Raw genomic sequence first — 13,394 nt, forward strand, 5'->3', positions numbered from 1 at the left:
TGCCTATTTTTGGGGGGTTGGTTGTTTATGTTGAACGGCATGGATAAGGCAACTAGGTTGTGCTACTATTGGTACGTGGCTGGGATCTTTTGGTTTTGCATGTTTGGATTTTTCTTGTTAGATAAAACATGGTATCATGCTCTCCTTTTACATATGACACCAATTGCTGATATAAGGGTTGAAGATGATGATAGAGAGGGTTCATATAATTGTTCTGAGAACCACTAGAAGAGGATATAGAGCTCCGGGAAGCAGTAGAAAGTTGGATAGAGTCTGGGTAAGTTGGGAAGCAGTAGAGGATATAAGAGAATAATACATTTTTACACTTAAATTGAGGTCCTCCTATATTAAGAATATTCATACCAATCATACACAAAGATAAAAAGTACGTAAAGCGGAGATGGGAGGGGAAGCCTGAGGAAGTGGGGGTCCACTCGAAGTTAACTACTTCCAAACAAAGAAAATTAATAATAAAACGTTGACCTCACAAACTTATCATGATATCATCCACAGAGACGAGTGACGTAATAAAGAAATAGAGTCAAAGACCCTTCTTTCTTTTGCTATATATAATTTTGGAACCAATTTTTATTTTTTCAAATAATTTCCCTAAATCCGAAACCCCGAAAATCACTTTCTCTTTCAATTCAAAGATGGCTCGGTTTGGAATAAAACGGGACGTTGCGAGATCGATAATGTTGAATTTCATTAACTTTGGTTTGGCTTTCATATTAGTTTCAGCTGAGAGAAGCTTGAAGAATGGAGAATCGAGCGAGGAATCGAAAACGAATGATAATTATTTTGTCAAAGCTATTCATTTCTTATGGAAACCTGATCAATCAGGTTATCACCATGTTTGGCCTGTAAGAACATATTTAAATTCAAATTCAATATACTTTCTTGTGATTATACCTCTTGTCATCAAAAAGCCTATTATCATTTTTTTTGTGGAATTATTATTATTTGTTTTGGTGTAGGAAATGGAATTTAATTGGCAATCTGTGCTGGGAACTTCTATTGGATTTTGTGGGGCAGCGTTTGGGAGTGTAGGAGGCGTAGGTGGAGGTGGCATATTTGTTCCCATGCTTAGCCTTATTGTTGGGTTTGATCCAAAGTCTGCAACAGCTATTTCAAAATGTAAGGCTTTCTTTTTCTTTTCTTTTTTTTCTTTTCTTAAAACATCTTTGCAATGGCATGAAGAAATTGTTACATTTGAACAAGTGTGACTTTAGAATTAGGTAAAGTAAATATGTAAAGATTTTTATGAAGAAGAAAGAAAAGAAATGCACTGTATTTCCTTTGGTAAAATACTAAAAAACACCTAAATTGTTCTATAGTAAATCTTTATATTCTTATTACATTTGAATAGCACTTACTTCACTGAATTGATTAATCTTAAGGACTTATTTGCACGCAAAATAAACGTTAAGGCTTATCAGGATACAAATTAAAGTTAGAACTTACTTGAATATAAATTAAAGGTTAAGGATTTAATAGGAGTAATATAGGGATCCATGGATTTATTTAAGGGTAAATTTTAAGAGTTTTGTGTTGCTTTAGCATTTTTTCCCTAACTGTTTCTGATATTGGCTGCATAAGCCCTTGAATTTATGCTAAAAGTGGAATTTATTATAATTTTATTGAAGAGTTCTGTTGTTAAATCATGATTCCTTTCTGAAGGAAGCAAAATTGAAATTTACTCAGCTTGTTGCAAAGCCCAAAGTAGACTTCAAAAACGTCAAGAATGGTTTAAACTCATCTTTTGAGTAAGACAAAGTTGCAGTTACCATTTGTTTGTATGCTAGATATGATTATTTTGAAAAATCTATTGCCAGGAAAAAAATGAGAAAAAAATATGTATAAATTATGTAAGTTCTTTGTGTAGCATATTAAGAACTTCAAAGCTCACAGATGATTTGTTATACTCTATATGAGTTCATTGATTCTATGTTTTTGCAATTTTAGGTATGATCATGGGTGCAGCAGCTTCAACTGTTTACTACAACCTTAAGCTAAGGCACCCCACACTTGATATGCCTATCATTGATTATGATTTGGCTCTTCTTATCCAGCCAATGCTCATGCTTGGAATTAGCATAGGAGTTGCATTTAATGTGATCTTTGCGGACTGGATGGTCACAGTTTTACTTATTATTCTCTTTGTAGGTAAGCTGTTTGCTGATTTGTTGTTGTATTTACTGGGGATAATGTGCACTATCTATCAATTTTGATGGTGTGGCTTGTAGGAACATCAACTAAGGCATTCTTCAAGGGTGTCGAAACATGGAAAAAGGAAACCATACTGAAGCAGGTAGTAACTTTTTTAACTCAGTCTCATATTGATATGCACAGAACTCTGAGCTCTTTATACCTTTTCTCCATTCTATTGTGATTTTAAATATGAGTTCAAGTCTTTTCCGGCTGTCACGAATGAGCAATTAAAAAGTTTTCAAGGATATTTAATTTCAAGCAAAACTTTGTGCCTTGGCTTTGCTTTTTAATTCACTAAAAACCAAAGAGGAAACTTTCTCGTTCAGTGTTTGGCATATTTATATTATTATAATTACTTGAAAGCTATCTGAAATCTGCTTGCCTTGGATTTTAGGAGGCAGCCAGGCGCTTGGAATCAAATGGTTAGTAGCCTTTTTCCTCTAACAAATCCTTAAGATCATTGCGATCTTTTCATTTTTTTTTTTTTTCTTATGAAATAATCCCATATATTTCTCACATGATTTTAGGTACAAGTAGTGAAAATGTGGATTACAGGCCTCTACCCAGTGGCCCAAACACTGTTCCTCCGAAGGATAACACAGGCCAAAAAGTGGGTTGACTGTAACCCTGCTGTTAATCATGAATCCGAATTTTCTAAAAACTTATTTAATGCAATCATTGCAGGTCACTGTTTTGGACAACGTTTGCTGGAAAGAACTTGGGCTTCTTTGTTTTGTTTGGTTTGCATTCCTTGTACTGCAGATTTCCAAGGTTTTGTTTCCTCAGCTCTATTTACTGTTTTAAGTATTTGCAGAATATAAATTGTTGTACCAGAACTGATAAAATATGACATTTGATGACAGAACCATACAACTACTTGTTCTGTAGGGTATTGGGTGTTGAACTTGTTGCAGGTACATTCTAATCTTTTTCATCTCTGTTGTCTCTTTTCCATTTTTTGAATTGCATGAGCAAGAAATAACATTTGAACATTATGGATCAATTATGATACTTGCCATAACAGTTTCTTTTAAACCTGGTTTGAGGCATCCTTTCTGTTTCCCAGATCCCAGTTTCAGTCGCAGTATCTGCATATGAGGCGGTTAGTCTATACAAAGGAAATAGAGCAATTGCATCCAAGGGTGAACAAGGCTCAAATTTTCAAGCGCATCAGCTTGTTAGTTACTGTTTTTTCGGAGTACTAGCCGGGATTGTTGGTGGTCTACTTGGCCTGGGTGGAGGATTTATCATGGGTCCACTATTCTTGGAGTTAGGTATCCCCCCTCAGGTGAGTACCTTTGTGTCCTTCAAATGTATGCCATGAAGTTATTATATTGAAGTTCACCCTTCTCTCCATAAATTAAATTGGAAATGATGGTAACACATGATCTCATTACGATCATGAGTCTATATAGTGTTTTTAAATTCTGATATTTAGGCTTCTTGTCAACATCTGTGTAGGTCTCAAGTGCCACAGCAACCTTTGCCATGACTTTCTCTTCATCTATGTCAGTCGTAGAGTATTACCTTCTGAAACGTTTTCCAGTACCTTATGGTAAGTTTGCTTGCCATCATTTGATTAGAGGAGGAAGTGGTCGTTCTACATTGCTCTGGAGTTAAACTTATTTTCATACGTTCTACATTGCTCTGGAGTTAAACTTATTTTCATACTTTTTTTTGTTGGCAGCTCTCTACTTCACTGCTGTGGCTACTTTTGCTGCCTTTGTTGGACAACATGTCGTGAGAAGGCTGATAATTGTATTTGGACGGGCATCTTTGATTATCTTCATTCTAGCATTCACCATATTCGTTAGCGCAGTATCACTAGGTGAGCCCTGATTTACAAATAAGTCATAGTTTAATGAGAAAGGAATGCTTGAAAATGTTGGGATTCGAATGATACCTTTTAAAGGTACTATCTAACTCATTGGATTCAAAGCTCACTCAAATATATTTTGGTAGGTGGCGTTGGCATATCAAACATGATTGACAAGATTCATCATAATGAATATATGGGATTCGAGAACCTCTGCAAGTATGAAAGCTAGCACTTTAGGCTTTCTTCTTCTGTTTTTTTCTAATATTACCCTAGTGTTTTTCCCTCAAAGGCAAACAATAAAATTGCCCTTGTATTTGTTTCATTCTTTGGGTTGTAGGCAAGAAAGATACCAATGATTTCGATAGTTTTAGCCATAGCTCTTTTTTTTTAGGCTAAATGGGGTAACTTGAGTCTCGAACTTTAGCAATTCCCGAAAGTATTAATGAGTACTCAACCAACTTACATTTGCCAATTGTTTTTTCACTTTCCATGTTGTAATTTTGTATTATTGGAAGTTCCTGGTTCTTTGTCCTTGTTGGTGTCAAAAGACCTACATATTCAAGACAACCTTTTTGTAATACCCTGAAAATTTTTATAGTAAGATATTATCCTTAATATAGTAAAATAAGGAAATAAAGTGACAAAAAGGAAAATTTTGAGTTATGTCAATATTGAGAAGTATATTATGATATATTAATTCAAGAAATGACTTGTTGCACAAGAGTAAATACTTAAAATTCGAGGGGTTAAAGTGTAAATATGAAAAAGTTGAAGGACTAATAGTGTAAATATTTTAAGAGTGGAATGATCTAGAAACTAAGGAAAATGAATGAATTAGGATCAAATTGAATAGGTGAAGAATTATGAGGGACTAAATTGCAATTTTACCAAATTAAATGATAACTCAATGATGGAATTTTAAAAGATAATAAAGGGTAAAATGGTCAATTGGAAGAGAGAGAAATCTAGAAAGTAATGATGATTTCGATGATATTTTATGATTATTTAATTAGATATATATTATTTTAATAAGATATTTTATTATTTTATTATTATTTCATTATTATTTTATTATTAATTATTTAATATAAAAGGAAGGAAAGATGAAGAATTTTCATCATCTTTCCATGCATGCAACCAATGTTAGAAGAGAAGGAAAATAAAGAAATTTTCTTTTCTTTACAAATTTGTCCTTCCACCAAAAATTTACCATTTTCACCTAGAAATCAAAAGAATTTCCATAGCTACTAAGAGAGAAAAATGTTAAGGAGACCATGAGGAGTTAGAATATCAAGTTGGATTCAAGAAATAGAAGTTGGAGGAGAGAGAAAATCAAGTTAAAGATTAGTATCAATAAAACAAGGTAAGTATATCAAGATTTCAATATGTTTTTAAGTTTGTTATTATTGACAAAGCATGGAAATAATGTTATAGTAGAGTTTTCTTACATAAGGTCCTATGTTCTTAATATGTTAGTGAAGAGAAAATAAGAGAAAGTGATGAGAAATGGTGTAGAAAAAGAAAATAAGGGTGTTATAACATGGTAATTAATATCTTGTACTAAAATAGTTTTGGACAGCAGCAGTAGTATAACTTGGAAAAATCATCAAAAATTGTAAAAATCTAATTATAGGATGAATAAAATATGAAATTAAATCTTATTAAGTCTAGTTTCTTATAGAAGAAATTATGTAAGCAATGGAATTTTAAATCATTAGATATGATGAATTTTGTGAGATAGGGTTAGAATGATTTCGGGTTCCCCTGTTCTGACTTTGTAAAATCATAAAAAATTGGATAAAAATAATTAGGGGCTTAAATTTATATTTTTAGAATCCTGAATGAGTCCATTTTCAATAAAAACAAACTACAACATCATTCGAATTCTGTACGAGGAGATAATTAATTTTTAGTGAAGAAGGGTCAGAACTATCATACAGCAGAATAGAGGTAAATTTAAAGAATAAACTGTACTTATTGACTAAACCAAAAATTCTGAAAATTTTATGGTAAGAATATATATGAGTTTAGTTTTAGTAAAAATTATCGAATCTTAATTTGGAGTTCTATAGCTCCAGATATAAATAATTTAGTGACTATGATGCAGATAGATAGCTTGAATATTCATAAAAGTAAATAATAAAAATTATGGATAATGTTACTTACAAGTGTGTTATGTACATTAAGGATGTGGAATGGAGAGGAGGAGGAGGAAAAATATGTATGAATATTCATCTAGCATGGCTAATTTGTATATTTTAGGCTTAGGGACTAAATTGAATAAAAGTAAAACTTTATGGACAATTTTGTAAAAATATCAGAAATGACTAAATTGCATGAAATGGATTATTTTATTATTTAAATTACAAAATTGAATGAAATTATTAATTTAGTTCAAGATCAGGGGAAAACATGTTTTAGGGATTAAATTGAAAAGTGTTGAAATTATGAAAAATTATGATATTTTATAGAATTCATGGACTTTTATCAATACATATGAGAATAATAGCTGGAAATAAGGATTAAATTGCAAGAATATTTTCCTGATCCTAAGGATGAAACCGTCATTAATTAAAAGTTTAGGGGCAAAATGGTAATTTTGCCTAGAGTATTAATTAAATGTATTAGAATATGAAATGAATGAAAATGATGATAAAATTTATTTATAAAGATCCAGACGACTCAAATATGAGACTTGATCGTGGAAAAGAAAAGATATCGAATTAATGAAATTATAAACACAAACAAGCAATGAGGTAAGTTCGTGTAACTTGAATTATATTCTTAAATACTTGAGATTGTATGTTATTGATGTGAATATGATTTAAATGTTCATTGTATGAAAATTAATGAAACATTGATATATTTGATAAAAAGGGGAAGAAATCCCGGTTGAATGAAAGGAAATTTCAATGGATCTCTGAAAAGGAATTGACGGTAAAAAGGATCTAGCCCAGACGGGTGATCCTATTCTGATATAGTCCTCCCGAAGAATACGCGTAAAACGGATTTAGCCCGGACGGGTAATCCAAATTAGGGTCTGAATTTAGCCTGGACTGGTAATTCAGATCCAAGCTCATTAGAGTAATTGTCGTTGCGAGGATTTAGCTTTGACCGTAATCGACAATACTCTATGAGTTTATATTACATGGGATTTAGCTTGGACTGGTAATCCCGCTGTAAGGATGAGGTTCGCGGGAGTGTGCTCTCTGAAATGAAATGTGTATGACCATGGTTGAAAGATACCATGACAACATGATTAGAAATATGTAAGACCATGGTTGAAAGATACCATGACAACATGATATGAAATGTGCAAGACCATGGTTGAAAGATACCATGGGAACATGACATGAAAGAATAAGACCATGGTTGAAAGATACCATGGCAACCTGACATGAAATGTGTAAGACCATGGTTGAAAGATACCATGGCAATGTGACATGAAAGAATAAGACCATGGTTGAAAGATACCATGGCAACATGATATAAAATGTGCAAGACCATGGTTTAAAGATACCATGGCAACATGATTAGAAATGTGTAAGATCATGGTTGAAAGATACCATGGCAACATGATATGAAATGTGTAAGACCATGGTTGAAAGATACCATGGCAACGTGACATGAAAGAATAAGACTATGGTTGAAAGATACCATGGCAACCTGATATGACCATGGCAACCTGATATGAAATGTGTAAGACCATGGTTGAAAGATACCATGGCAACGTGACATGAAAGAATAAGACCATGGTTGAAAGATACCATGGCAACATGATATGAAATGTGCAAGACCATGGTTGAAAGATACCATGGCAACCTGATATGAAATGTGTAAGACCATGGTTGAAAGATACCATGGCAACGTGATATGAAATGAACAAGACCATGGTTGAAAGATACCATGGCAACATGACAAAAAATGAGTAAGACTATAGTTGAAAGACACTATGGCATCATGTCAAAGATAAATAAGACCGTGGATGGGAGACGCTATGACATCTGTTGAACAATTGATATTCAGGTAATATGTATCAGATGACGAATGATTATATGAAATGATTGTGTGAAATGTTTACAAGAACTGGTCATATGGAAATATATGTACAAAATAGTTGTATGAAATAATTATGAAGATAGATAAACGAAATAAGTATAAGTACATGGAATATAATTTATGTTAAGATATAAGCTATTACCTAATAAATATACATAAAATATATGGAAATGATGGAGTATGAAATATTGATATAATGAAATGAATGATATATGCTTATGAAGAAACGGTAAGAGCATGATATGTTTCATGACATGTACATATATGATTATCTTTGTAACATTCCGAAATAGGGCCTAAACGGAACAGTGGTTGCGAAACCACAAATTGAGTAAAAAATAAAATAAAATAAAAATATTTTATTATTATTTTGAGGTTCATGGTATGATTACATGATTGTGTGAAAATTTCGTGATAAAATTCTATGCATAAAGTGCTTAAATTGAGGTTAGGGACTAAATCGAATAATTTGCAAAACTTGCATTCTAGAAGTTTTAGTATGAAATTATTTTGGAATATTAATTAGGAGATCTTAAATGGTAATTTGACCAATTTTAAGTTCATGGACAAAATTAGGACATGGAAGGAATTTTTGAAAGTTTAGTAAGGAGGGCATTTTGGTCATTTGGTTATTAACATTAATAAAAGGTAAAAAGATGATAAAATTGTATCATCTTCTTCAAGTTACCAGCAGAACCTTACCTCTCTCCATAGCTGGGGTTTCTTCAACTTTCAAGCTTCATAGTAAGTGATTCCAAGCCCGCTTTTAATGATCTTTACGTTTTGAAGTCCGGTAGCTCGATAAAGCTTATGCTAGCAATAATTTAAGTTATGAATCAAATTTGGAAAAATACCCATAGGTGAAATTTGTGTATTTTGATGTTTTATGATGGAATATGAGGTTTTAAATTATGTTAGACAACTTGTGCTACTTGGTTTTAAGTGAAAACGAGTAAAAGGCTTAATCGGTAAAAATACCTAATAGTCATAAGTACATGTTAGTGTGTGAATTTGATGTTGCCATAGAAGGAAAAATGATCAGCATGTCATAAAACATAAGAAAATAGGATGAAGTTTAATTTACGAGCCTTGGGGCAAAAGTGCAAATATGTGAAAGTTTAGGGGCAAAATGTAATTTTTCCAAAGTTTGAGTAAAGGGTTGTTTTGATAAATGTTGATATTAAATAAGCTAAATTTGCTATTATAGATCAAGAAGAGCGAAATTCGAGAGTAGATCGGGAAAAGAAAAGTAAAGGACTAAATTGTAAAGTTTAGTCACATTTTGTATCGAGGTAAGTTACAGTAAATAAATGCAATATTATTTTATTTTACATTATTATTGTCAATTTCAGCATTTATATATTTATGTTATGAAAATATTTAAAGTCGAATTTAAGGTGAAGTGACAGAGGAAAAGTGTTAGAAAGCCTGGTTGAACCCTAGGAATGTTAGGATATTAGGGTTGACGGAGACAGAATGAAATGAGCCATGTAAGTCCATATTAGAAATATGGCTTTGGAGGCAGGATTGAGCCATGTAAGTCCATATTATATATGGCATTGGAGACAGGAATAATTCATGTAAGTCCATGTCAAAGACATGGCATTGGCGAGATATTGATAGAGGAGCGACCCTAGTATCCTTAGTATTCCGAGTGGTTCAACGGGTCAGGATCTGAGTTAAATTACAGTGAATTAACAGCAAAGGAAAAGTAGATTATACTTATGAAAAGGAAAGGTCGGGTAAGAAAGAAGGTAAGGGAATAAAGAAGAAGATAGAAATTGAGAAGTAAAGAAATTTATGATGTTAGATGATATTATGCATAATTATCCATTATGTTGAATGTTGTGATTTATTTGCTTGTAAGCTTACTAAGCCTAGTGCTTAATCTCTTTATTTTCTTCTTCTTATAGTACTTATCTAGTCACTGGGGATCGAAGGAAATGTCGGAGGCCGATCACACTATCAAAGAAATAACTCGGTATAATTAGGCGTTTTGTTTTGTGTATGGCATGTATAGAAACTTAGCCACTTTTGGTATAATATGAACAATGAATGATGTGTAAATAGTTGCTAGTGATTAGCTAATAAAATGGCCGATGATATGCATGTTTATTGATATGTATGATTGAATGGTGATTATCACATGAAAATTATGAAAAATGTGAAAGTAACCTAAAAACAGATTCAAGTAACAGCAATGACGTAACTTTGAAAAATCACTAAAAATTGTATAAACATAGTTTGAAGATGAATAATATATGAAATTAAAGCTTATTATGTCTATTTTCTTATGGAATAAGAAAAATAGGTAAAGGTATTATATTTCATGATATATCTGAGTTTTAGTGAAACAAGGTCAGAGCGATTTCTAGAACCCCTGTTTCAACTTTGGAAATTCACCATAAATTGTACAAAGCTAATTAGAAGGTATACTTTATATGGTTATAATCCTTGTTGAGTCTAGTTTTAATAGAAACGAACGGCTTAGTGATATGAATTTTGTACAGGAAGAAACATGGTTTGTAGTAACAAGAGGTTAGTGCAGTCGAGTTTTGAAACAGGGGAAATTTTAACTAATAAACTGTACTAATTGGCTAAGTCAAAAATTCTAGAAAAAAATTAGTAGATATATATATGAGTCTAGTTTCATGAAAAATTTACGGATCTTAATTTCGAGTTTTGAAACTCGAGAAATGAATTTTTAAGTAACCATGACGCAGAAAAACAGTTTATTCTGAAAATTAAAATAAGTGATTTAGAGTTGTTTAAAAGGTAAGATAAGTTTAGTAACACCTCAAGCTTGACTCCGGTGATGGTTTCGGGCGTGGGGGCGTTACAATCTTTGATATGTTGATACAAGGAAATTATGTAAGATGAGACTATTATTAAACTCAAGTGCGATATGTCAAGAAAATAGATATATCAATGTTGAATTTATATGAGATATGTGCAAGTATACTAACAATGTTGCTGTTTGATGCTTATACAAGTGCCACACTGTTGATTGAATGGTAATATATTTATTTATATGATGCATTGAATCGGTAAGTATTTAAATTTATTTTTTTAAGTGATCTGCATATGGTAGTAATGCTCCGAAACCCTGTTCTGGCAGCGGACGCGGGTTAGGGGTGTTACACTTTTACTCTAGATTGTAAGGCTAATAATGTTGCTAAATGATCTGTCAATTTTTTTTTACCTTTCAATGAGAACAATCATCTAATCTTTTCATGTTTAGCAAAAATTCAATATTTCAAGAACTTTTTTTTTTATCATCTATGACCCTCAAAATTAGTTCGAGTTTATTTAGGGTTTTAAACTTGATATAAAATTTATTTTTATATTTTTATGCATTACCTAGATTTATTTTTAAATATTGTAGGTATTATCATTTGATTCATTGACGATGATGCATAAAATTATACACTATCAATGCATCAAACATTAATCCTTTCATTATTTCAGTTTGTAGAATTAAAAACTAAACTTGATGAATTTATATTATTTAATATTCATCACATTTCAACTATTCAAAATTTTTATTTAGTGTTAATATAAGAATTGAATTAATAGTTTAAATTGCTAAATTCAACATGAATATAAAAGTGTAATTTAATATTTATTAAATTTTTAGTTTTAATATAATAATATTTATTATGTTTAAGTAAGAAATAATATGATATTGTTTATTTATAAGCTTGAATAGTTTAAATTATAATGAAAATGTAATTTAATATTGTAATAAAGTATAATTCAATATTTATTTAAATTTATCTATTTAATTTTTTTATTTTGTTTCAATATAATAATAAAAATAACAGTTTAAATCATAATGAAATGTAATTTAAAATGAATACAAAGTACAATTTGAATATTTTATCAAATTTTGTATATTCAATTTTTATTAGTTTTAATATAACAATAAAATATTTCACCTAAAAATAATCTCAAATAAAATCCAACATAACTAGTGGCATCCTAGAAATACTAAAAGCAGACTACTCAAGCATGAATATGTACAAAAGATATATTAATTGGACAATCATCATTTGTGGATTTGAATATTTTGAGGATAATGTTATTTAGATAAATACTAAATTTATATATGAATTTTGGTTTAATGTATATTTTGATGCATGAATTTTGATTTGATGTAACTATATATATAAAATTTGACATGTGGTTCATATGTATATATGAAACTTTGATTTTGATTCAATTGTGCATATTTAAAGAAATGGATGCATACATTTATTTTCATATTGGGTTAATATAATTATTTGTATATGCAGTATATCCATGTAAAGTCGTGTTATTTCGATAATATTGTTAATAATTTATGAAAATTGAATCAAACCAAAATTTTATGTATAAAATCGAACAAAATCAAAATTAATGTATGATATTATATATTGAACCAAAGTTCATGTATAATTTTGATATTTATTCTTAATAATATTTAATTCAAATTTGGATTAGATAGTAATAATGGGATTATTTTAAATCATAAATGAATTCGGAGTTTAAGCAATTTTTTTATATACAAATTTCAGATCGGCATCGGGGTTAGTGGCTCACGATCAACAAGGTGAGAGAATAGTTGAAAGGGCGATTCTCCATGAAAATATCTCCTCATTTATAGCAGAAGCTCATGCAGTGTTAGAGGCCGTCAAATTAGCAATTGAAATGAGTTTATCTTCAGTAATAATACAAGGAGACTCGAGAACAGTTGTCAAAAAATGCCAATCGGAAATAGTTGACAAATCAGTTCTGAGAGCAATCATTCGAGATATACAGAGAAAAAGAACCAGTATACCAAAGGTGAGCTTTCAATTTATTTACAGATCGAAAAATGTTCAAGCCCACAATATAGCGAAAGATGCATTACAGAAGAGGGAAGGGGATTACCTGGTTCGAGAAGGGAGAAATCATAGTGAAACTGATCCAGAAGGAAGATGGAGGGAGCATCCGGACTGATCTTTTGAAACGGTAAAAAGAGGAGTCATGATAGTTGGATTTAGTAAATCTGGTGAAAAGCTATCTTTGGAACTGGTGAGGCTTTTGACATGAAACGACGATGGGAACAGATGCTGGCCAGGCTGTCTGATGTGATGGGGCATTAATTAGGTTTATTGGTTTTTTAATTTCATTGTTATTTGTTTAAAATTTCTTGTTTTTTCCTTCATTTTTGTCTTTTAGTACTTAGGGTTTCCTATAGTTAGTATGGGCTGCTTGTTTGTAAGTTTCTCTCGATGGACACTAGCCCAAATAACATTGTTTGGGCTTTTTTATTTTTTTAATC

At 31.2% G+C, this 13,394-nt stretch overlaps 1 protein-coding gene across 1 annotated transcript; it reads left to right on the plus strand.

The window, feature by feature from the left end:
- The first annotated feature begins 508 nt into the window (after nt 1-508).
- LOC108484091 (sulfite exporter TauE/SafE family protein 3-like) lies at nt 509-4,683 on the plus strand. The gene is made up of 12 exons (XM_017787737.2): nt 509-863; nt 978-1,137; nt 1,966-2,166; nt 2,247-2,311; nt 2,606-2,633; nt 2,739-2,821; nt 2,896-2,982; nt 3,075-3,125; nt 3,278-3,499; nt 3,673-3,766; nt 3,899-4,039; nt 4,174-4,683. Exons 1-12 carry the CDS (start codon nt 654-656, stop codon nt 4,257-4,259), a joined length of 1,428 nt encoding a protein of 475 aa, XP_017643226.1. The 5' UTR covers nt 509-653; the 3' UTR covers nt 4,260-4,683.
- The last annotated feature ends 8,711 nt before the right edge of the window (nt 4,684-13,394 follow it).

The sequence above is a fragment of the Gossypium arboreum genome, chromosome 7 (genome assembly GCF_025698485.1).
Source record: "Gossypium arboreum isolate Shixiya-1 chromosome 7, ASM2569848v2, whole genome shotgun sequence".
Classification (NCBI taxonomy): Eukaryota; Viridiplantae; Streptophyta; class Magnoliopsida; order Malvales; family Malvaceae; genus Gossypium; species Gossypium arboreum.

Excerpts from the sequence above, each read along its gene's own strand:
- LOC108484091 (XM_017787737.2), top strand. The coding sequence starts at position 654 with ATGGCTCGGTTTGGAATAAAACGGGACGTTGCGAGATCGATAATGTTG. Across the intron at positions 2,167-2,246 it reads ACTTATTATTCTCTTTGTAG|GAACATCAACTAAGGCATTC; the intron begins GTAAGCTGTTTG and ends TGTGGCTTGTAG. Across the intron at positions 4,040-4,173 it reads CGTTAGCGCAGTATCACTAG|GTGGCGTTGGCATATCAAAC; the intron begins GTGAGCCCTGAT and ends ATATTTTGGTAG.